At 35.1% G+C, this 22,510-nt stretch overlaps 2 protein-coding genes across 8 annotated transcripts in view; one reads left to right on the forward strand and one right to left on the reverse strand.

The window, feature by feature from the left end:
* Positions 1–22,510, forward strand: part of LOC123561058 (nephrin-like) — a 107,187-nt gene that overhangs the window by 16,273 nt on the left and 68,404 nt on the right. The gene's annotated exons all lie outside the window — the stretch shown is intronic.
* On the reverse strand, positions 325–20,595 carry LOC123561060 (uncharacterized). Of its 7 annotated transcripts, none has more exons than XM_053516562.1 (4): positions 16,188–16,863; positions 12,325–12,428; positions 11,318–11,337; positions 325–1,643 (listed from the first exon to the last, which is right to left on the reverse strand). In XM_053516562.1, the coding sequence occupies exon 4, from the start codon at positions 1,629–1,631 to the stop codon at positions 687–689; it is 945 nt and encodes a 314-aa protein (XP_053372537.1). In that variant the 5' UTR covers positions 1,632–1,643; positions 11,318–11,337; positions 12,325–12,428; positions 16,188–16,863; the 3' UTR covers positions 325–686. The 7 variants fall into 6 exon arrangements, with proteins under 7 accessions (XP_053372537.1, XP_045209157.1, XP_045209155.2 ...); XM_045353220.2 differs by lacking the exons at positions 12,325–12,428; positions 16,188–16,863 and adding an exon at positions 20,544–20,578; XM_045353223.2 differs by lacking the exon at positions 12,325–12,428.

A 22,510-nucleotide genomic window follows, 5' to 3' on the forward strand; every position in this document is an offset into this window, starting at 1 on the left:
GATTGAATTTACGGGGAGACTAAGACTTAAACCGTTGAATTTGGGGAACTTTCGTTTTGCTCTTGTATCAGCTTTTGCAGTACTTTCATCATTTATACTCCATTAGCATAGAAAAGGTCTTTTCAAATCGCCAATAACTGAAATTCGAACCTTAGTTTTAGCCGGTCGACATTAGGCTGTAAAGGTAACTAATGTTTAGTTGTTAGTTCATGCATTTTGTTTCATTTATTGCAATCATGAGGGTAATGTTTCTTTGTAAAGGACAAGAAGTTCTTAAGATTTTCCGTATATGTATATTTACTAATGTGGTGGGTGGATTACAGCTTCAACGTTTTACATTTTATTCGGTATATAATACATAAAGTAGCATTTTGTAACAACCAGAGTAAATTATCAATAAAAAGATAAAATCTATAATACGAAATGTCAAATAAAATTCATGTTCACCGTCCAAAACTACATTATTCCAATATAACGCTTAATTGTATTCAATAGGCACCAGTGTTTTTAAAATCGTCATTAAATTTTACTGACAATTTGCTCAGACCGATATCCACCCTTGAAAGTTTCCTGAAGGATCTAATTTCTGGGTTACGGCATTCAATAGTTTTGGCCTTCGCCCACAGACCAAAGCGAAAACGATACACTTTGTTTTCCATTTGTTTTTGCATACATTGGATGACACTCTAATATGTAACGTCAATGACATCCGTCATTTTGGGTTGTAGGTATTCCATGCAAGTGATTGGTTTATACTTCGTTGACCCGTCTAAAGGCTTCACCACATAGTCATTATCAGGCAGTATAAAGAAAACAGCTGACTGTCGAGCTTTTATTTTCTTAGATTCTTCTGCTGGTATAAGCACCCTATGCCGAGTCGAAACCACGGTGTCGGCAGTCCATCGCTGCAGTAAATCAGCAGCCATTACGAGGATAGTCCCAGGTATGGGAATTACTTCCACGAATCCTTTGCCAGGAAAGTCCACCTCTAGACCTCCAACTTTATCTTGAAACAGGAATGAAATTGTTCCGAAATCCGCGTGCTCGCCAAAACGAATATCGCCCGGTTTTGTTGTCATATCTAACGGGATGGGAGGATAATATAACGATCTTAAAGTTGTTGGGTTGTCCTGTGTTCCGATACGTGCGCTGGAATCTCTTAGAAATGTTTGTCGTTGACCAAGCGCCAGGGAAAGTGCGTCAAGTACACGGTACCCAAAAACTGAACATTGACCAAACATTTCTTTACAAGCATCTGGAAAGGCATTATCCATCCAGTCATCTTGGTCGTCACCTGGCTGGTAATTAAAAGACTCGTTCATAGCTAAAGGGTGTTCAAGGTTAAGCCTTTCCTGTCCTGCTGGTGTATAACCGAAATCCCGTCTCGTTCCACGAAGGTGTTGTGTTTTTACGTCTAAAGGCTGTTTAAAGAAAGCTTCCGAAATGTGTTTGAATTTGTCTTCGTACTCAATTCCGTGGTTTTTGAAATAGCAGACGCCGTATTTGCAAAATGCATTTTTCAGTGACAAAGCAACAGCTTGCAGTGACGCCTTATCAATTTCATCCGATTTTCTGTGCATACCAATTCTATCTACGTCAACGATAGGGATGGGCGACTGGACGTCCGACATGACGCATCAAATCTGAAAAATTTGAATTCTAAAAACTGAATACTTTACCTCATACAACACAAATAAATAGATGTAACTACTTGTCATAATTTTCATATTTACTTTTATTTAATTATGCCCCCCTTCGAAGAAGGTGGGGTATATTGTTTTGCAGATGTCGGTCGGTCGGTCGGTCGGTCGGTCGGAATGTAGACCAATCCGTTTCCGGATGATAACTCAAGAACGCTTGGGCCTAAGATCATGAAAATTGATAGGAAGGTTGGTCATGACCAGCAGATGACCCCTATTGATTTTGAGGTCTGTATGTCAAAGGTCAAGGTCACAGTGACCCTGAATAGTAAAACGGTTTCCGGAAATTAACTCAAGAACGCTTGGGCCTAAGATCATGAAAGTTGATAGAGAGGTTGGTCATGACCAGCAGATGACCCCTATTGATTTTGAGGTCTGTATGTCAAAGGTCAAGGTCACAGTGACCCTGAATAGTAAAACAGTTTCCGGATGATAACTTAAGAAAGCTTGGGCCTAGGATCATGAAAGTTGTTATGGAGGTTAGTCATGACCAGCAGATGACCCCTATTGATTTTGAGGTCAATTTGTTAAAGGTCAAGGTCACAGTGACCCTGAATAGTAAAACGGTTTCCGGATGATAACTCAAGAACGCTTGGGCCTAGGATCATGAAAGTTGATATGGAGGTTGGTCATGACCAGCAAATGACCCCTATTGATTTTGAGGTCAATTTGTTAAAGGTCAAGGTCACAGTGACCCTGAACAGTTAAACAGTTTCCGGATGATAACTCAAGAACGCATAGGCCTAGGGTCACAAAAGTTGATAGGGAGATTGGTCATGACCAGCTGATGACCCCTACTGATTTTGAGGTCAGTATGTCAAAGGTCAAGGTCACATTGATCAGGAACAGTAAAATGGTTTCCGGGCAGTAACTCAAGAACGCTTGGGCCTAGTGTCAGGAAAATTGATAGTTAGGATGGTCATGATCAGCGGATGACCCCTATTGATTTTGAGGTCATTAGGTCAAAGGTCAAGGTCACATTGGCCAGGAACAGTTAAAGCAGTTTCTGATCTTGTCTAAAACCACAGAGCGTAGGGCTTTGAAATTTAGTATGAATTATCATCTAGTGGTCCTCTACCAAGATGATTCAAATTACTGCCCTGGGATCTAATATGGCCCCGCCCTGGGGGGTCACATGGTTTATATAGACTTATATAGGGAAACCTTTGACAAACCTCCTGTCCAAAACCACAGGGCCTAGGGCTTTGATATTTTGTATGTAACATCATCTAGCGGGCTTCTACTATGATTGTTCAAATTTTCCCCCTAGGGTAAAATACGGCTCCGCCCCGGGGGTCACATGGTTTACATAGACTTATATAGGGAAAAAAATTGAAAATCTTCTTCTTCAAACCACAAAGACTAGGGCTTTGATATTTGTAATGTAGCATCATCTAATGATTCTCTACCAAGTTTGTTCAAATTACCCCCCTATGGTCAAATATGGCTCCGCCCTGGGGGTCACATGGTTCATATAGACATATATTTATTTATTTATTTATTTTGTTGGGTTTAACGTCGCACCGACACAATTTTAGGTCATATGGCGACTTTCCAGCTTTAATGGTGGAGGAAGACCCCAGGCGCCCCTCCGTGCACTATTTCATCACGAGCGGGCACCTTGGTAGAACCACCGACCTTCCGTAAGCCAGCTGGATGGCTTCCTCACGTGAAGAATTCTACGCCCCAAATGAGGTTTCGAACCCACATCGATGAGGGGCAAATGGTTTGAAGCCAACGACTCTAACCACTCGGCCACGGAGGCCCCCATATAGACATATATGGAAAAGCTTTTAAAATCTTCTTGTCAATAACCTACAACATTTAAATTTTGACCACATGTATGGTTTTGAGTGGCAAGATGAACCTTGACATGAGTTGACCTTGACCTTGACCTAGTGACCTACTTTCACATTTCTGTAGCTACAGCCTTCAAATTTGGACCACATGCATAGTTTTGTGCACCGAAAAAATTTTTGACATTGACATTGACCTGGTGACCTACCGGTACTTTCACATTTTTGAAGGTACAGGCTTCAAATTCTGACCACATGCATAGTTTTGTGTTCCGAAATGAAATTTGACCTTGATTTTGACCTAGTGACCTACTTTCACATTTCTCAAGCTACAGCCTTCAAATTTGGACCACATGCATAGTTTTGTGTACTAAAAAAAGTTTGACCTTGAAATTGACCTAGTGACCTACCTTCACATTTTTGAAGGTACAGGCTTCAAATTTGGACCACATGCATAATTTTGTGTACCGAAATGAACTTTGATCTTGAGATTGACCTAGTGACCTACTTTCACATTTCTGATTGTACAGACTTCAGATTTGGACTGCATGCATATTTTTGTGTTCTGAATTGAAATTTGACATTGATTTTTACCTACTACTACCTACTTTCACATTTCTTAAGCTACAGCCTCCAAAGTTTGAAGCACTTGCATATTTCTGTCTACCGAAATGAAGTTTGACTTTGATATTGATCTAGTGACCTACTTTAACATTTCTCAAGCTACAGCTTTCAAATGTGGACCACATACACATTATACTGTACCGAAATGAAATTTGACCTTGATTTTGACCTTGAGCTAGTCTTGAAATTCGGAACATTCAAAAATGGCTCAGTGGATGGCACCAAGATCACTTTGTAATCTCTTGTTAGGTTAAAGGTCAAAGTCAGATTAAAACAGAATGGTAGAACTTTTGCTTACAGTGAGCATATAATTTCTGTTCCTTGTGCAATTACTAAATGCATCAAGGGGGGCATTTCGTGTTCGACGAGCTCTTGTTTACTTTTGATAAGATATAAATTTGAAATACATATACAAAAAAACCTAACCAGTATTTGTTTGCAGAATTCAAGAAACCATTCAACAATACCAGCAGAAATGAACCTATAGATTGTTAAGGAGGTAGGTTACCTTGTTACCAGGGTAAATTCAGATTAGTTGAACCGTACCAGTTTATTGTATATCGTGTACTTTAATGTTTTAACTGCTACAATCTAAATTTCGTTTATCTCTGTCCTTTCAAGTACAATTTTTATTTAGGTTTGAAGTACATGACCATAATTAATAATTTTACTAGTATGCACGTTAGCTTCTAATATAAGCTTAAAATGTATAGGTCGCATGATTCGTGTTTCCATGTTAACGCATTTTCTCTCATTTTTAAACAACTATGTATGAAAACAGGCTTTTCAACGGCTTCGGTGCCATTATGTTAATGACCAACATGAAATATTAGGGTAATACAAGTTAAAGCATAGCAAAAGTTTCTTCTAGGGCACATCTTTATAGATATATAATGAGCAAGAAGATTTTTAAAGTATTTTTCCTATATAAGTCTATGTATAGCTTGGAACCCCCGGGCAGAGCCTCTTTCACCCCAGGGGCATAATTTGAACAAACTTGGTAGAGGCAATCTAGGCAATGTTACATACCAAATATCAAAGGTCTGGGCCATTTTGTTTCAGACATGAAGATTCTTTTCTGTTTAAAAGAAACTATTTTTAGCTCCTGTGACCTAGTTATGCAAGGACAGGCATTGAAAGTTGAAATTTTGAACTCAAAACGGATACTCTACCACTGGGTTATTGAGTCTGTTGTCTAGATGTCCGTTTAGAGGAAGCCTTGCCACTATGTTATTGACATATATTCGCTTTATTTTTAGCTCACCTGTCACGTAGTAACTGGGTGAGCATTTGTGATCGCCCTTCGTCCGTCCGTCCGTCGTCTGCTCACAATTTCTTGTGAACACGATATAGACAACATTTTGCAATTGATTTTACTCAAATTTACACATAAAACATCTCGGTTCCTTGTATTGGCATAATATCTCAGTTCCTTTCGGAAATTGGCTTTCATGGGCTCTAGAGTTATGACCCCTTTGAGGGCCAAAATTTGCTATTTTGATTTTAATTTTTTTTTTTTTGGGGGGGGGGGGGGGGCGTGGATTTAACGTCGCACCGACACATGATAGGTCATATGGCGACTTTCCAGCTTTTTAATGGTGGAGGAAGACCCCAGGTGCCCCTCCGTGCATTATTTCATCACGAGCGGGCACCTGGGTAGAACCACCGACCTTCCGTAAGCCAGCTGGATGGCTTCCTCACATGAAGAATTCAATGCCCCGAGTGAGGCTCGAACCAACATCGATGAGGGGCTGATTTTAATAGAAACTTCATTTATGGTTGTATTTGATAACTTGCAAAATATCTTTAACAACAACAGATCCTGGATTCCATTAGAAGTCAATCAGATCAAATCATAGGTTCCGGAGTTACGACCCCTTATTGACCCCTGAAAGAGCCAAAATTTACTAATTTTAACTTGTGAACACGATAGATATTTTTTTGTATTAGCTTTTAAGCACACTTACAAACAACTTTAAGATCCTCTTTCCTTTCTTTCATCGGTTAGATTCCATCACTGCTTCTAGAGTTACTGCCCCTGAAAGGGGCAGAATTTTCTATTTTGGCCCCTTATTCCATATAGAGGTTTCATTTATGCTTTAATTTGATACAAACGTGCACATAATGTTTATCTTGATGCTCTCTATGCCAAGCACTGGATCATGTGGGGTCATACTGACCTATTTTTCATTTTTGAAGTTTCAGCATAGAAATTTGGACCACATGTATAATGATTGATATAGATTTCAATAATCATCTTGAATATTCTTCATCATGACCTACTGACTTTCTTGTTTTTGAAGTTACAGCAAAAACACATGTATAATGTTTGATACAGTTTTCAGTTCTCATCTTGAATAGTCTTTATCTTAATCTACTGACCTACTTTCCTAATTCTGAAGTTACAGCATTGAAATTTGGACCACTTGTATAATTTTTGATACAGATTTCAATACTCATCTTGAAAAGTCTTAATCTTGACCTACTGACCTACTTTCTTGTTTTGCAGGTACAGCATAGAAATTTGTACCACCTGTATATTTTTAACAGATTTCAATAGATTTCTTGAATAATCTTACCATGACCTTTGGTTTTTGAAGCTTTAGCAAAGAAATTCGTTGAAGCAAGCAAATAAACTCAGGTGAGCGATTTAGGGGCACTATGGCCCACTTGTTTCCGTTTAACATTCTAATGTAGTGATTTGATGCGCCAACAGTCTACTTCCTCGCACATAACAAACTTAGTGGACATTGATCAACAAATTTAGTAGTATCTGCCCTACATCTCGTGAATGTGACATTCGGGCACTCGGTGCGTGAATTTGTTGCGCACAATGAGTTGGCATGTTTCAACAACGCCACTTTTCCATCCTCGGGTTTAGTAATATGTAATCCGCGTTCAGCCAGAGAGTCGCCTCAATTCGGAAAGAACAATTTTAACGTCAGAGGTTATTTCTAAGGTGACGGAGTTTGATTGTTCAGCTTGTAATGACAACAGTTTTCGCCATCAGTTGCTCAGTTAGGTGTGACTTACCAATTCTAAGTGTTTCTTCTCTTGAGAATAATCAATCATCAGCAAAATACCAAACACTTTACATGGTACCCTATTTGTCTTAACGTTTGAAGTAACCATGGCAACAGAGATATTTAAAATAGCTTACATTACATTACATGTCGTAATTTCTTAAAAAAAAATATTAAATAGAATTATTTTCCCCGTACAGTGTAGCTTCAAAACATTTCATTTCTATAAAGTAAGCAAAATGTTCGTGTTATTTGCATTAATTTAAACAAATAATCTTAAAATACTTACAGCAGTACCCATCATCTGACATTTTTATGGAAAAATCATTGTACTTGTAAACATTATTCGCATAGAAAGTGTTGAAATACAGATAAAAAGCTGAAGCTGTGATCCTTGAGTAGCCATTTTGAATTTTACATTTGGATATGTAGGTTACGGGATTTGTTTCCGAGGTAACATTAAATTAATTCATGAAATTACCTTTTTCTACTGCAATTTGAACAATTTTAGAGCATAGTTTTAGTAAATAAGTACCAAATTATCAATACAAATGGAAAATTGGTATTACAAATCAAACTGTAAATTTTTATCTGAAAACAGCCGCAATAAATAACCGTTCACCCAACTATATTTTTTATAAAGTGATTATGATCCGAAGTAAAATTTTCGCTTTTTTATTTAGATTTAGTGGACAGACCTTTTTTCATCAGTTTATACAGTGAACCATAGTGTAAATTGGCTCTGCCAAATATGTTATCCACTATAAATAACGTCGTTACTTACTTACTTACTTACTAGCATCCATTTTCTTACATTCCGAAGAACATTTCAATATAATTACAAAAAAGCCGCAAAATATTGATCATAATTCAGAGTGAAAGACTCATAAAATATTTCAGCAAATAATGGCTGTTTAAAAAAAAAAAAGTTAAAAAAAAATGCTCAGAATTACGAACTTTCAAGATAAAAACTATTAATTTTGCGCGGTAAATGACACGTACCGTCAGACGTCGATGACGTCATTTAGGAAAACAATGTTTTGTAGCGTTTCTGTGGTAATTCATTCATTATCTCAGTATCATTTAACCATTAAGCATCATTTCAATGACGGGTTAATGAAGATTTTTCAGAGGAATGAATATACAAACACATTTAGTTTGTTGTAAACGTTGTTCTGTTCTGTTCTTGTAACTTCCCCCGTCCGTATCGAGGCACTCCAACAAAGGATATTGGTATAAATCCAGTACACTTTAAAATCCAATATATTTGTGATTAGACCACGATAATCCGTAAATAGCCAATCGCAAAGCAGACCTGTACTCGTCTATATTTCATATACAACAGTAGCGTTGTATATATATCGGGGGAAACTTGGGCAAAAAACGCGTGAATTTCGTGTCAATTTACCATCTAACAATACAGGCTAACGCCGGAGTTAAATGACCTTGCAATACTCTCACCAGTTACCAATGGGATAAAAAATAAGACTGACTTGGAGGTAAATTCAGTTGACAACGTCTAAATATTAATATCGTAAAAATGACCCCATGTTATTGGATATCAATAAAATTGAATTACAATAAACTACATATTTGTAGTGTAGAACCAAGTGGAAAAAACGTAATTTACACATTTACTGTCTGAAACGTTTCCAACAGTTGTAACTTTTATGTTCACTTGTTATAAAATAGACATGTCAGCACGATCCTTACATTTGCAAACAACTGGATCCAGTTGTTCGAAACTTTAACAGGCGATGAGTTAACGGTCGATTAACTTTATCATTAGATTTCGACAGTTTAGAAAACTTAGAAAATCAAATGTACTTGTTAAGGATTATAAACACTAAATCATCTTTACAGTAAAATTAAAACATCATACTAGTGTTTCCCACCCACCAAGACTAGTATCTTGAATAGAAATTTAACAGGCGGTTAGTTTAACAGCTTAATGCAGTGGTCGTGGGTTCGAGCATCATTGGGATCACGACCATGACTTCTCATATGACCCCAGTAGTGGTTTTCATAGGAAACGGAGTGGTTACAATAAGCTTAAAGCTTACATCACAATCGAGCTAAAACAAATTAGTATAAACTAAACTAAACTAAACTAAACTAAATTACAGCCCGTTAAAGTTTCGAACAACTTGGCCCAGTTAGAAAGTAGAACAACTACATCATTCTTACAAGAAGGACATGGTGTTCGTAGTCCTACGAGCATCTACGCACTAACTGTATCCTGATAAACAAAATAAATAAATAAATAAATAAACACCGACACTGGTTCCTGTTTAAATAAGAACAAAAAATGAATATAACGTTAACCATAACCACGTTGTCGCTTTACACCGATTGTTGAAAAGTGATTTCTAATAGAACATGATAAATTGTATGACTGTGATTATGTATATCACCAGTAAGCACTAGTCCATACTTAAAATACCAGATTACTTCAAACAACAATATTTTTTTATCCAACATGTTTACCTCCGATTTGCTGTCAGCCTTTTTTTGTAGTTTCGGAACCTGGCTATCGTCTTGAATCAACGTATCTGTCATCGTGTTTCGCCAACATGCAAACTCCTCACAAAAACTAATTGTTCAGCATGCAGTTCAGCTTTGAGTATTTTTGAGAAATCCATATTTATCTAATTAGCATTTGTGATTGCAAATGACTCAAAGTGTTAATGAACGTCAAATCTTAGTAAATCCGGTATTTGAGTAAAAACTGAATTTATACAAAATAACCTGCATTCTTTCATATGCCCTACTGACAAATAAGCGCTAACGGTACAATGCTAATATCACTCTTGTAAAAACACGTTAATCCTAATTTCTATAGAACACGTGGGAGAATTTTCAATAATTACAGTTTTTATGTCACGTGGTCTAAGTCGGATAGACAACTCGTGCCGTTGTCTACGGGATATATACAACTCGCTTTGCTCGTTGTATATATCCCGTAGACAACGGCACTCGTTGTCTATCCTATACATAAAAGGTCACTCTGTATACACACACACTATGTTAAATCAATATCTACACGCTTAGATGCTCGCTATAAATAACTTTTTATGGTTAATTATCTCATAACCAGTTCTCAAAACAACAAATAGAATAAATAATCAAATGAATTTTATTAGATCTAAATGCATGACACGATACCAAAGATCAAACTATTTTATATGAATCAGTAATATTCAATCAATTATTACTAACTAATAAATACCATATGAAATTCAATGTAAATCATATGTTAACAATAAACAAGAATAAGCCAAAGAGCTTATACTGAGCAAATCCCGCTATCAAACTAATATGAATCATGGGAACACTACTGCTTAACTTCAGATAAATCCTTATTTATAAGGAACACAAGCAAGACAAATAGCAATACAAGCAACACAAATAGGAATACAAGCAAGACAAATACAATATACAAAGACAAAAACTATAAACAACAAGATTAAACAAAATTTGGGTGGGCGGGTGTGGCAAAGATTTTCTAAAACGATGTGTATAGTATCGTGTCAAACAAAAACTGTAAAGTAGTCCCAGCAAAACAGCTGATTTAAACTATCGGCGGATGAATACAAAGTTATTCATGTGTAAATTTAAATATTTATTTGACTTTCATTATGAAGAGTATTAAAGGGGAAGAAATCTTGCTTACCAAATTATTTATCCATTCTGACTATCAGAATAGAATAGAATAGAACCAAATAAAACCATAAAATATATGATCGTTGTTATATTTGTTAATTAAAAGATTTTATGGCATAAAATGCTTGAAATTATCTCATAACCAGTTCTCAAAACAACAAATAGAATAAATAATCAAATGAATTTTATTAGATCTAAATGCATGACACGATACCAAAGATCAAACTATTTTATATGAATCAGTAATATTCAATCAATTATTACTAACTAATAAATACCATATGAAATTCAATGTAAATCATATGTTAACAATAAACAAGAATAAGCCAAAGAGCTTATACTGAGCAAATCCCGCCAAAACCCGCCAAACCAAAAAAAAAAGGCAAATTAAAGAAATTATAGCAAATGAAATGAAGCAAATAAGACAAAATAAATAAAACATGGTAATTAAATTGAAGGAAGTCAATGAAGCAAAATTTATTAAATACTTATGTAACTTGAAATCACTTACATGACTGCATACTGTTACAACTGTAAAGTAATAATCATGACAAGATGTTACTAATGACACTATATACATCATGTTTATAAATTACAATATTAAAAAATAAAAAACCATACAAGATATAAGCCCTGGTCGATTGTGAATGTTATGATCTCAACATCAAAGGAGTCCTAGTGAGACATGAGTAACGTGAAAGCTACCATTACCACATGTCTTAAACCTTCAAAGAAGTAAAGGTACCTTCTTCAGAAGGAGAAATTCACTAGAATGATATAAAGGTACTATCATTACAAGTGTAAAGGTCTAAAGGAATAAAGTACTTCCTTCACAACCCTGTAAGTCCAACTATCAAGTCCAAAAATTTTTGAAATCACAACACATACAAACGATCAAAACTTCCAGTACAATCTAATGAGTAATGAAAAACGTATTCTAAGAATCATATAATATATTGTAACACATTTTATGTCCTTATATAATGAACCAAAATTTTTGTTTGATATTTAATGATAAGGATATATCTGTTTGTGCTATGTGTTGGTGATACCCTTAATATGTTTTAAGGATTACATTGCAAGTTTACCTTTAAGTAAGTGAGATACTGTGTTAATGAAAAACTTGCGTAACTGACGAGTACCTTCCAGGTTAAGATGGAGGCCTTTATCTCTAACAGCAAAAAGAGCACGTACTGGTTTGCCGTATTTGAAAAATGGTCTAAATGAGTGAATAAATTGGCAGTATCTTTCTTTGCACTTAACTTCTAATAACTGATTAACCTGCTTGATCTTATCCTTAGTCTGTTCATAATCACATGGACGTGGCAAAATGGATGAAAAAACAATATGAGTATGTGGGTTAACATTTCTGATCAATGTAATCATATTATTATAAAAACTAATAATATCGTCCACAGAATATTCTTCGTTGGGATTTCTAGGGTTTATGTCATTTGTACCCACATGTATAATTGTGACGGGTTTAGAAACTAAGTAAGGTGAACTTTGAATCCTTACTGATAGACGAGTAATACCAATTCCAGGAAAGGCTATCACTTTAGTATGCCAAATACCACCCACATCCTTGGCAATTGAATCCGAAATAATATGAACCATCACACCTGTAATAACAAAAAGGGACTTGAGACCAACCTTGACTACTTTTCAATATTGAACATTTTAGAGAGAATTGTAACTTTATCACACCAATTGAGTTCTAAGTATGCTTATAAGCATCAGATTTCCAATCTCCAAGAATTTGTATATGTGAATGTGGAATGTCTAGACGATGAGCTAAAGTAGTAAAACCTCGTCTAAACGAATGACTTGAAAACTGGTCAGCATCTAATCCTATATCTTTTATACAGTCCCTTAACTTCTTTTGAAATAAATAATAGGTAATTACTGATCCATTGGTTAAAGTAAATAACACCTTTCTATGATAAGGAATTTTTAATGCAAGCGTACGCTCATATGCAGCTACAGGACATAACCTTTTATCCTTTAATCTTAATAATGGATTAATTACTTCCCTTTCACCAAATTGAATGGTTTTTGACCAATTAAAATGTACTAAAATGTAATTGTCAAAAAGTTGAACACAATCAGTGCTTAAAAATCTACCTTTCTCAATATCATCTAAAGATGTGGGAACCAAATTAGACTTTCTTGCACACAGAAAAAAGGCAAATAGAAATAAACACCAATAAACAATATTGTCTACATGAGAAAAATCCAAAATTGAAAATATCTTTATCAAAATTTCCAATGTTATAGGCTCAGCACGTTTAACAGACCACGGATTCAATCTAGCTATTCCTCTAAAAGATAAGTTTAATAAATAAGTATTAATATGATCAATATTGTAACCTAGGCATAAATGTAACGTTTTGACCCCGCTAATATAATTTTTCACGCTTTGAACTGATTTAAAGGATCTGCTCAAAAATTGAGCATATAACTGTAATGTAGCAGTTGATGCTGGTAAAAAACAAAGTTTAAAATATAAGCAAAATAAAATAAAGCTTTCCCACTGAATACGCAAATTTTCATGCGTTCCTTCAGCAAAGGCTGATTTAAGGGATTTTTGTAGGTCCTGCCTCAAGATTCCAATCTGTGACTCTGAAACACAACAAAATCACCAATCACTGTTCAATCTAAAAAGATCTTCCGATACTGGGACATCTATTAGAGGAGACACATGAGGAATCTGATCATAAAATTGCTTCCTGTATATAGGATCTAAATCCCATCTGGATAAACAGTCTGATAAACGATTTTCACTAGAACTGAGATGTATTGCCCGGAGTTGAAACTCGTTTACTGAAGCAATTGAAACAGATTTCACGTAAACACTTCTGTAAAAAGATACTTTTGGCTTTACCTGAATTGATAACTATACATACTGCTTGATTATCACAAAGATAACCACCCTTTTCCCACGTAATTCATCACACCACAACTTCACAGAAACAACAACTGTCAACATTTCTAAGCAAGTGATGCTCAGATTTTGGTTGAGAACAAATTCAGGGAAAGTACTATGAAAAATTTTGTTTCCACAAATACTCCCACAACCTGTCATGCAACTATCAGAACTGAAAACCGAATCTACCTCTAACCATTCTCCATAATCAATGAGTGCTTTCCCCTGAAATAAAGGCAAAAACTTGTGCCACCATATCAAATCTTTTTTAACTTCAACTGGAATTACAAACACACTTTTTGTATCAGTTAACATTCACGTAACCAGTTCAAAATTCTATTCACGAAAATCCTACTTGATCTAACACATGCACCTACAAAATTTAATTTTCCTAGTAATTTTTGAATATCTTTTAAAGAAGCAGTTTCTTTGTTTAACCAAGTTGAAACTAGTTGTTTGATTTCTTCAAGTCTCTCCTCCGTGACCTCCATTGTCATAGTACGGCTATTAAAAAGAACACCAAGAAAAACCATTATTTCTGAAGGAGGACAAGCTTTATCTAAGGCTTCCTCAATACCACTCCTAACGAACAGTTCTCTGAGCAAAGAAAAGGCAAATATAGCTTCCTTTTTTCTTTCAACTCCACAGAAATCATCCAAATAGTTGCAGACACAAAACCCAAATTTATACATCATAAAGGCAAAGGCATTAGTTACTCTCTGACAAATATGAGCAGATGACCTTAAACCCATGGCCAGAACAGTGTCAAAAAATATATGGTGTTTCCAAGTAAATCCTACAAAGTTATAACTGGACGGGCAAATACTAATTTGTCTGTAAGCCCGTTGAAGATCAAGTTTAACATCAGGCAACCTTGACCTTTAGTCTTAATTAAAGACACAAAGTCATCTATCTTTGGAAAAACCAAATCTACTTTTTCACCCAGATATAACTCTTTTGACACAAATTCATTCACTCCAGTACCATCCTTTGGATAACTTAAATCTAGAATAACTCTACGTTTATTAGGATCTGCCTTAGGTACTGTGTTGAGGGGCGAAATAACCATACCTTCTTGAAAAGGACATATAGTAAATGGACCAATAATAGCACCATGTGAGGCTTCCGTTTTTAAGTAATTTAACATGTGACCTGGGTAAGCTAGAGCACCCGTATGATTTTTTACACTTTTTGACTTGCAAATTAAAACCTTTTTTCTTCTTGATCTACTTCAATAGGGAATCCGTATTTCAATAAATCACATACTAATGTGTCTGTATAACCACACAACATTTTACGAAGAAATTCAGTATCAATCTTTTCATTTACCGGAATTTTACAGCCTTCAAAATTGTATTTACCAGATGCCTTTACTGTTTCACTAATCTCAATTTTTCTTTGAGACGTAGTACATAATTCTTTTTTAACAGATGAACAAACTTTGCAATCTTTCCTGTGATTACAGAAGCAATCAGTTGACCAAGATTTATTATTAGTTGAATCTGGAGCATTCATAGATTTTTTACAAAATTTTGGTAAGAAAATATCAACTAATTCATTTGAACTTTTTCCATGTTTTGAATCTGAAGACATTGACTGAATACCATTAAAGAGTCACGGATTGGCATGAGGACAGGCACTTGAACATTCCGGGTGTACTAATTCTTTTTTGTCTGTTTGCCAACACGTAGCACAAACATGTTTTGCAAAACGAGTTTTACCTCCTTTTAGTGCAATAATATGTGAAGATTTCTGAGGACATTTATTCCTTTGATATTTACTGCAGAACCATATTCTAGGTTCTTCATTTGAACCAGTACTTGTGCTTTCCTGGGGTAATTCAAAAAACGGTTTAGGTCTTAATGAAACGGGCTCTGGGTTTCTATTATAACGTACTTTGTACCTGGGTAAAACCGTCGATTCAACATACTGAAAGTCATCTCCCCATTGACTATGGCCTAATTCGATTTCCCTCAGAACAGCGGCATATAATGACTTAACTACTGAAAATTCATAAGAACTGTTAAGGTACATTAATTTCTTAACAGTTTTAATCGTGCTTCTTTTTCTTTTGTTCCTGTTTTTGTGGAGGTAATGATTTCCAACTCTCCTGCTATAAATAGGTTGAATTCTATTTTTTCAAAAGAGATGTTCCTGTTTACAAAATCATATCTTAGATTCGAATGAGGGTATTTTTGTTTGTTCTTCACTGAATCTGATGCCTTGGACGTAATGCCAGATTTTGTTTTGTGTTTTTTATGTTTTTTACGTTTTAACACTTGTTCTACCACTGTGTCATCAATTTCGTCCTCTGAGCTATCTGAATCTGAACTAGAGTCAGTGCTACTGCTAGAAGAGTCTGCAATCTCAAGCCCTAGTTTTTTCAGTTCTTTTCTGACTTGTTCTCTGAGGTTGGGCATCTGCCTCAACGTATCAATATTTAATAAACTCGTACCTGATTGTCCTGATTCTGTTGAGGTAGATGGTGTTTGTCCTTCCTGAAAACTAGCTGCTAATCTTGATTTGTGTTTTTTCGGCTTGGCACCGCCTGATTCCCCTGAAGATGATTCTTTGGATTTACCTTTACGTACCGGTTCGGTGAGGGATTTCTCTAATTCACGCACCGCCTCCTCTCGTTCCTCGACCTGTTTCCGTAACGTTTCTAGTTCTTTCTTCTCTTGGAGTTGCTTTTGTTTCTTATCCAACTCTGCTAACTTGTTTAGAAGCGAACTTTTTTCATCACCTGGATTCACCGGAAGTGTGAGTTTTACCGGTGTAGATGTGTCTTTCGGCTCAGAAAGTTTATCTGCTATTGAGGCTCCAGCGGGAGCTGTCACTTCGGCGATTTTACTCTTCTCCTTCCCTTTCACTTCGGTAACCGGGCTTAACCCCGACGCCATCTTCTTATAATCTATCTTCTTTCTGGAAGATCTTTCACTTTTCTTCATGAACAAAGTCACTGGATTTCGCCGTTTTTAAAAAACGTTATACAATGTAATTCCCCACTGGGAAACTCTCACTCAAGAATTTAAAATTTAGTCCATCATCAAAAGTTATTTCTGCTTTAATTTTTCTAAACTGATCCAAATTTCAATATGGCCACAGTGAAGACCGCCAAATTCAACAAAGATTTTCTAAACGATGTGTATAGTATCGTGTCAAACAAAAACTGTAAAGTAGTCCCAGCAAAACAGCTGATTTAAACTATCGGCGGATGAATACAAAGTTATTCATGTGTAAATTTAAATATTTATTTGACTTTCATTATGAAGAGTATTAAAGGGGAAGAAATCTTGCTTACCAAATTATTTATCCATTCTGACTATCAGAATAGAATAGAATAGAACCAAATAAAACCATAAAATATATGATCGCTGTTATATTTGTTAATTAAAAGATTTTATGGCATAAAATGCTTGACATGCTTAAACTGTTCTATTTTTAGCACTGGTATTTATTTTTAACAGCGCTATTAATAATTACCTTATTTTATACTGTCTGCTTTTAAGTGCCTTTCTTTAAGAATTGCAGTCCATTTAAGATGCAATTTATATACCATATTTTGGGAGAGTCTCTCTATGTTTATAAGATCTGCCGTCTTTGCAACTATGGCATTTTGTACTTTACTGTAGGTGCAGTCTAATATAAAATCTGGAAAGAAGATCCCTCGGAAGCACCGAAAACAATGCAAACAGTGAAAATTGCAGACTCGGTTTGATTGAGTCTGTTCATGAGCAGTAATGGAAAATGGAACGCTGCCCAGTTGTCAGGCGCGTAGCGTGGCATACTCAATTACTCACTTGAGTAAACTTTAAAATTAAACCCAAAAAACAAAGAAAGCTACTACAAGTTGTAGTAATAGTCCTTCTTTCAAGATTTCATTGTAGCTTCCTGACTTAATGTTATTACATATCACTTCAATAGTATTTAAAGGTTCTGATCGGTATGAGTGTAACTCGGTGCATCTTAATATAAAATGTTCTAAATTTTCATTTTCTTGATTGCACAAAAGACAAATTGGAGATGTTTTTACACTATTATAACGTGCTGCATTAGTCTGCAGAATATATGTCCCAGTAAGGAGTCTTGCCTTTATCTCTGCTTTACGAATTTCATGGTGTTTAGACTCTACTGCTCTCCTTATATTATGCGGTGGTCTAATTGGGCTTTCTTGCAGATACAAATATTTAAGAGTTGATTTCTCTGTTTTTTCTGTTTCCCATAGAGTTTTCCAATAAATATTAACTGCTTGTTTAACCATGTTTGACCATGTATTCTTTTTGGGTAGATTTATAAAAAGTTCTTCCGGTGTTGGTAAGTCTAGTTTACTTAGTGACTGTCTCACCTTGTTCAGAAGACTTTGTTTTGGTTGGTCCCCAAATGTAAGTTGTCGCTCTATGATATTGTATTCACAGGATCCTGGCAGTCTTATGAGGTTTGTGAAGACAGAGATTATGTTTTTGTCTATAACAGTCTCTATTGGTTCTGCTCCAATTAATGCATATACCGCAATATTTGCTGTTCTATCCGGCAGAGCTTGAATATGCTTTAAGATCCTTCTTTGCATTAATTCTAATTTCTGTAGGTCTTTGTTTGTTGTGTGAAAGACCTCTATACCGTAAAGACATCTTGGGATTACACATGTTTTCCATATATGTAGGGAGACAAGTGGTGAGAAATTCTTTATAGCGTTAAGGCTAGGTCCTAACAGCGCGTACATTGTCTGTATTCCAGTTTGCACACGTTTATCTATGTCTACACTGTTTTTATTATTACGCATCATTCCTAAATGTTTTGCTGTATCTACTTCATTAATTGCACTGGAGTTCAAAGTAACATTAATTGAGTCTGTTAATCCATATTTAATAATTTCAGACTTTTCCGGGTTTATTATGACACAATCTCTTTTAGTTTGAAAATCAACAGTGTTAAGCATACTCTGCAGTTCTATTTCAGTGTTTGCAAGAAGAGCTGTATCATCTGCGCATGTGGGGACTGATACTTGGGTTGTCGTAAATCGTCACATTAGCTTCCGGTTGGGCATGTGCACGTACAAATGTTAAGGTGAACTACCTCCTTAATACATTTCATTTCATTTCATTTATTGGTTAATCGGCACATAATAATGCCTTTGACCACAGCATACAAACAAATATGGCCAAGACAGAAAACGAATACATAATATAACTTAAATAATTGAACATAACTATTCAATACATTACCTACCATATCATAACATACACTAAACATTTATGAATTAACATCATATAATTAAGAAGCAGAAATATGTTCTAAGGCTTCTTTTCTTAAAACAAAAGCAACATTTAAGAATTTAGCAATTCTAAACAACATATTTTTCCTTTTTGAAGACATAAAAGAGACACATTTTTTAATTGATGGCCATGATACATGCCCAAAATATTTTTGACGAATAATTGCATATCTAGGGCAACACAGTAAAAGTGGTATTCTGATTCAACTGCATTTTTGGTACACATTTTACACACGCGATCTTGTCTATTAATACCTGAAAATCAACCAAACTCAATTTCTAAATTATGAGAACAAACTCTAAATGAAGTGAATTGCTTCCTTAATTTGTTTACAGAAATCACATCAAGATAACTAAGATAATACAAATACATATATCCTGATCCAAACTCGTCTGTTGTTTTATTTCAAAAATTTACAGTATACATCGAAATTTCAAACCTTTAATAAGACATACACTACAAAAGCATATATACTCGTACAGCGAACCCGCCTATTCCGAACCAGTCTGTAAATCGACTCATTTCCAAGATTTTAAGCAGCCGTCGCGCATTCGTCAAGAAAAACCGCAAGATATGTTTTGGTTTTATATATAATGCATTAAACTAATAATTCATTGCTTCAAGTTATTCTTACATAATCCATATTTGCAACATTGTCCAAATGCTATATTTTTTCTTATGTGAAATCTGACGAATGTAAACAAAAATGTCAGATTCAAGGAGCGTTTGCGTTCTAATTTTTTAACGAAATGAAACGAAATGGAGATTAAAAAGAACGAAATTTTACGTTCATTCCAGTCATATATCCCACATTAAAAACAACTTGACCATTGAGATGCCTAAAGATGAAATATAGATGGCATACATTGTGCTTATTCCGAATCACACATTTTCAGTTCTGTTCTTTCAGCTGCATTTTGTTTAAAGATTGCAGAAAAATGCCGATTCAGTGTGTCCAAAATATTAATGTATGTTATTATTTTACCAATAGCCAGATGTTAAAGAAAAAGGCGGAGGTATTATACCATGTAACTATTTTATTCACACGAAGGACAAAACCGCCCACATGATTGTTTTAAAACAGCGTATTTCAATAATGCCAAAGAAGCTTGTCATGCCTATCGTTTAAGTCCTTTTATTGGCCTTAAATGCGATTATTTCTATTCCTAACATAAAATAATTTCAGTTTTCTATTCAAGATGGTAGTTTTATGCTGTTGTGGATAGTAATAAGAAAACCATTTTAGTTCATTTGTGGTGATTCGGAATACGCGAGTATGACTCGGATTACGCACAGTATACAGAAATCTGTTACAAACAATGTTTTGTTTTGAATTTCTTTTCACGTTATTTTGATCGTGACATATATTTGCCCAGCATTTAAGATGAAATTTATATTTTATATATAAACTTGACGAAGTAAAGCGATAAGAAATTAAAAACTGATTCGGAAAGAAAGTTCGCTGTAAATGTACTCCGTTTTCATGTTATTTAACGTTTAACAGTGCAGACAAATATATCATTATCATAAGTACATACCTCAGGTAAATGCACCTTTCTAGTGTAAGATCCGGAGATAAAGTAGTGCAATGCAAATGCAAATTTATCCTAGCGCGTGATAGCTTGATTACCGTATAGCGGGTTAATTCTGTGTTTTTTTATTTATGCTTATTCTGCGGATCGAGGCTGTCACGCAGAAATAAATTCCGCACATTTGAACTATCAGCAGAATTTTTTGACGCAGAAATAAACTTTGATATTTCGCTTAATATAATGACCCGTTATTTTTATCTCACGAGTTTTCCGTCTGCTGTCAAGTTATTCACACCGTATCGGTTGTTGTTGGAATGTTTTTTTTTTATTGTATCAATCCATTGTCCACGAATAAATCGTTACCGTTTCGGGCGTGTAATCTTTACAAGTCTATATCACAAAACACACTAGGTTTATGAAAAGTTTGACATTTGAATAAGAAATCATATTTAAACATAAATCAGCTGCGCCAACTTCACTGTCCTGGGTTCCAACCAAGATAATGCCACCAAGACATAAACTGCCGAGAACGATATGCATTTGAGTCGATAATTATGACGTAATATTTACATTCGCCCTATTCTTTTCCATCGAAAATTACGACGTTCATTTCGTATGAACAGCAAAAGGAAAGGCGCGAAAATTACGTCTCGCTGCTTTGTGATAACCGGCCGCTGTTTTGACGACGTCCGTGTATAGTCAGGGAGAACGTTCCTTAGATGACATCGCAGTTACAGAATGGGCCGGGAAGCTGATTTTAATGTTAAATGCCATAAAATATGTGCAAATTGTAATATTATCTTGTTTACAAATGGAAAGGAAATATAATGTTAATATAAGAAATGAAACTATTTTTTTCGGTGTTCATGCGAAATGAACGACAGAATAGGATCGGCAAATTAAACATTAATCGCTAGCGATTCATGGATTTGCCGATCCTACTCTGTCGTTCATTTCGCATGAACACCGAAAAAAATCATTTTATTCTTAAGTAAATACGCTAGCTATTTCTCATGCGCAGAATTTATTTCCGGTTTATGCAAACCGCAAAAATTAATTCCTGCTTTTCTCGAAGGTCGCATAAATATAAAACGCAGAAATAAACTAGGCCCATTTTAGGACAAAACCGCAGAATGTTTTCCCCTCAGAATTAACCCGCTATACGGTACTAGCAGTTTACTTCAAGGTTGATAAAATGCTACTGATACATGTTTATAATCTGATAATTAACGGTAACTGTCAAAGTGCGAGATTAAATTAAATCAAGTGTTGCAGAAAGACGTTTTCCTGGGTATATAAATTTGAGAATGCAACATCCGAAATCAAAATGCAAACCTTTTTTCTACAGTACTGTAACAAAGCATTATTCAGTCCTCTAGAAAGTTGTTAAACGACAAAGATTTCACATTATGCAGTAATGAAAAAGGTCCCCAGCAATCATTTTGAAAGTTAAAAGTCAGGCTGTAGGTCTATTTATGATTTTATGTTTAAATCAAATTTTTTCCTTTGGTCTTGTAGGAAATAGAGGGACATATTAATTTCCAATGTTAACTACTGCTGTTTCACAGTGAAAATAACAATTTTGTTATCTTTATTAAAGTACCTATATTTCTTTTTACTTGCTTTTATGCTGTCTGGATACACAAATGAAAAACTATTATTAAAATGTGATCATTTACGTCGAGAAGCTCAAAAACCAGCACAGCTTGTAATTTGGGCCATATGACAATTTTTCCAGATTTTGAAGGAGGAGGAAGACCCAAGGTTTCCCTACAGGCATTGTTCTGGCATTGGTGAGAGACGGATTTTCCTTTCCTTGTCGAATTTTAATCCAAACAGTAGTAATTCTAAATTGTTCAGAAATCCAAACTCAATTTAGTATTTCCAAAGAATATAAATCCTCTCTTAAAAGATAACTTAAACCCACAATGTTAATGTAAATCCTTCAAATTTAAAGCATCAAAACTGGTAAT

This window comes from Mercenaria mercenaria, chromosome 10 (assembly GCF_021730395.1).
Source record: "Mercenaria mercenaria strain notata chromosome 10, MADL_Memer_1, whole genome shotgun sequence".
NCBI lineage: Eukaryota > Metazoa > Mollusca > Bivalvia > Venerida > Veneridae > Mercenaria > Mercenaria mercenaria.